The sequence below is a fragment of the Sinocyclocheilus grahami genome, unplaced genomic scaffold (assembly GCF_001515645.1).
Source record: "Sinocyclocheilus grahami isolate Dianchi unplaced genomic scaffold, SAMN03320097.WGS_v1.1 scaffold12929.1, whole genome shotgun sequence".
In the NCBI taxonomy this organism is placed as follows: domain Eukaryota; kingdom Metazoa; phylum Chordata; class Actinopteri; order Cypriniformes; family Cyprinidae; genus Sinocyclocheilus; species Sinocyclocheilus grahami.
The window spans coordinates 1-1,118 of NW_015514676.1; the positions used below are offsets into that span (position 1 = coordinate 1).

General features: G+C 39.1%; 1 protein-coding gene across 1 annotated transcript in view; it reads right to left on the reverse strand.

Annotated features, from left to right (window-relative positions):
- Nucleotides 1–100: 100 nt before the first annotated feature.
- The window catches only part of LOC107578943 (acetyl-CoA carboxylase-like), a 4,595-nt gene continuing 3,577 nt past the window's right edge, over nucleotides 101–1,118 (reverse strand). The window contains exons 5-7 of the mRNA XM_016264841.1: nucleotides 991–1,116; nucleotides 795–892; nucleotides 101–282 (exon numbers count right to left, since the gene is read on the reverse strand). Of these exons, the coding sequence (XP_016120327.1) occupies nucleotides 153–282; nucleotides 795–892; nucleotides 991–1,116 (354 nt within the window). The 3' untranslated portion in view covers nucleotides 101–152. The remainder of the gene's footprint in view (nucleotides 283–794; nucleotides 893–990; nucleotides 1,117–1,118) is intronic.

Sequence of the window (1,118 nt, forward strand, 5' to 3'; positions counted from 1 at the left end):
TTTTTTTTTTGAAAGACCTTAATCTTAATTGGAAAGGTAGAGCTTTACTAAATGTATTGCTTATGAGTTCTTATGAATATACCAGAGTGTAACTTTTCCAAATGTTTTGGCAAATCTTTGCCATAGTTTGTAACAAGTGTGTGTGTGTTCTGTCAGCGTACTAGGTTCATGGTGATGATATCCTCATATGCCAGTGAAGATTCACCTGCGATCATGCCAGAACCTCTCAAGTTCTCCACACCCAACCCCTCCTCTTTACCAATGATATCAGTGATCTTATACCTGCAAAGACATGAATGTTCCATTAGAGGAGAATTTACATTACAGTAGAACAACAAAAAAAATGACCCTAATCAATGACAGCAAAAAATTCCTGATGATCTTTTGAATAAAAAAGTTAAATGTAAATCTCCAGAACTCAAATCTCCCAGTCCAACCACTTACTGAAACTAAGCTGCAAAACCCCCTTGTTCTTATACCAGATATAAAAGCATTAACAATCCCTATTAATGATGAGGAAGTTGGACAGAAACCTATTTACAAACACCAGAAGAATTTAATATTTTTACAATTTGTTTAGAACTACTGATCCTTTCAGTAGTTATCCTTTCAAGATAATGAGAGACAGGGTGGTAACTGGTCATGTAAAACTACTTTTGGTGAAGAAAACCAATTTTTTCACAATTAGTGAAAAAGGGAAAATAAAATAATAAGAACAAAATTTATCAATGACCCCCTACCAGCTTACTAATTTTTGAGCTAAAAATCTGAGTGTGGGATAATACGCAAGTCACCTGGATTGACCCTCATCTTCCACATGTTCACAGTAGACTGAGTTCAGAGCAGACACCTTCTTATAGTCCTGAGGTGTGAGGTACAGGTACTTAAAGCCCTACCAATCAGCAGGAAAACACAGTGATTACGACACTCATCTTGAAGATAACACTACATCAATGATCACCGATCTCTTCCCCTGGAGCCACTGCAAACCTTGTATGGGTCTGTTGGATCCTGCCAGGCCACGTGGAACATGTGTCTGATCTCCTCAGCCAGGCCAATCCGGGCCCCGCTGTTGGCAGCGATATAGATTCGTGGAATGCCGCTTTCCCGCGCCATCT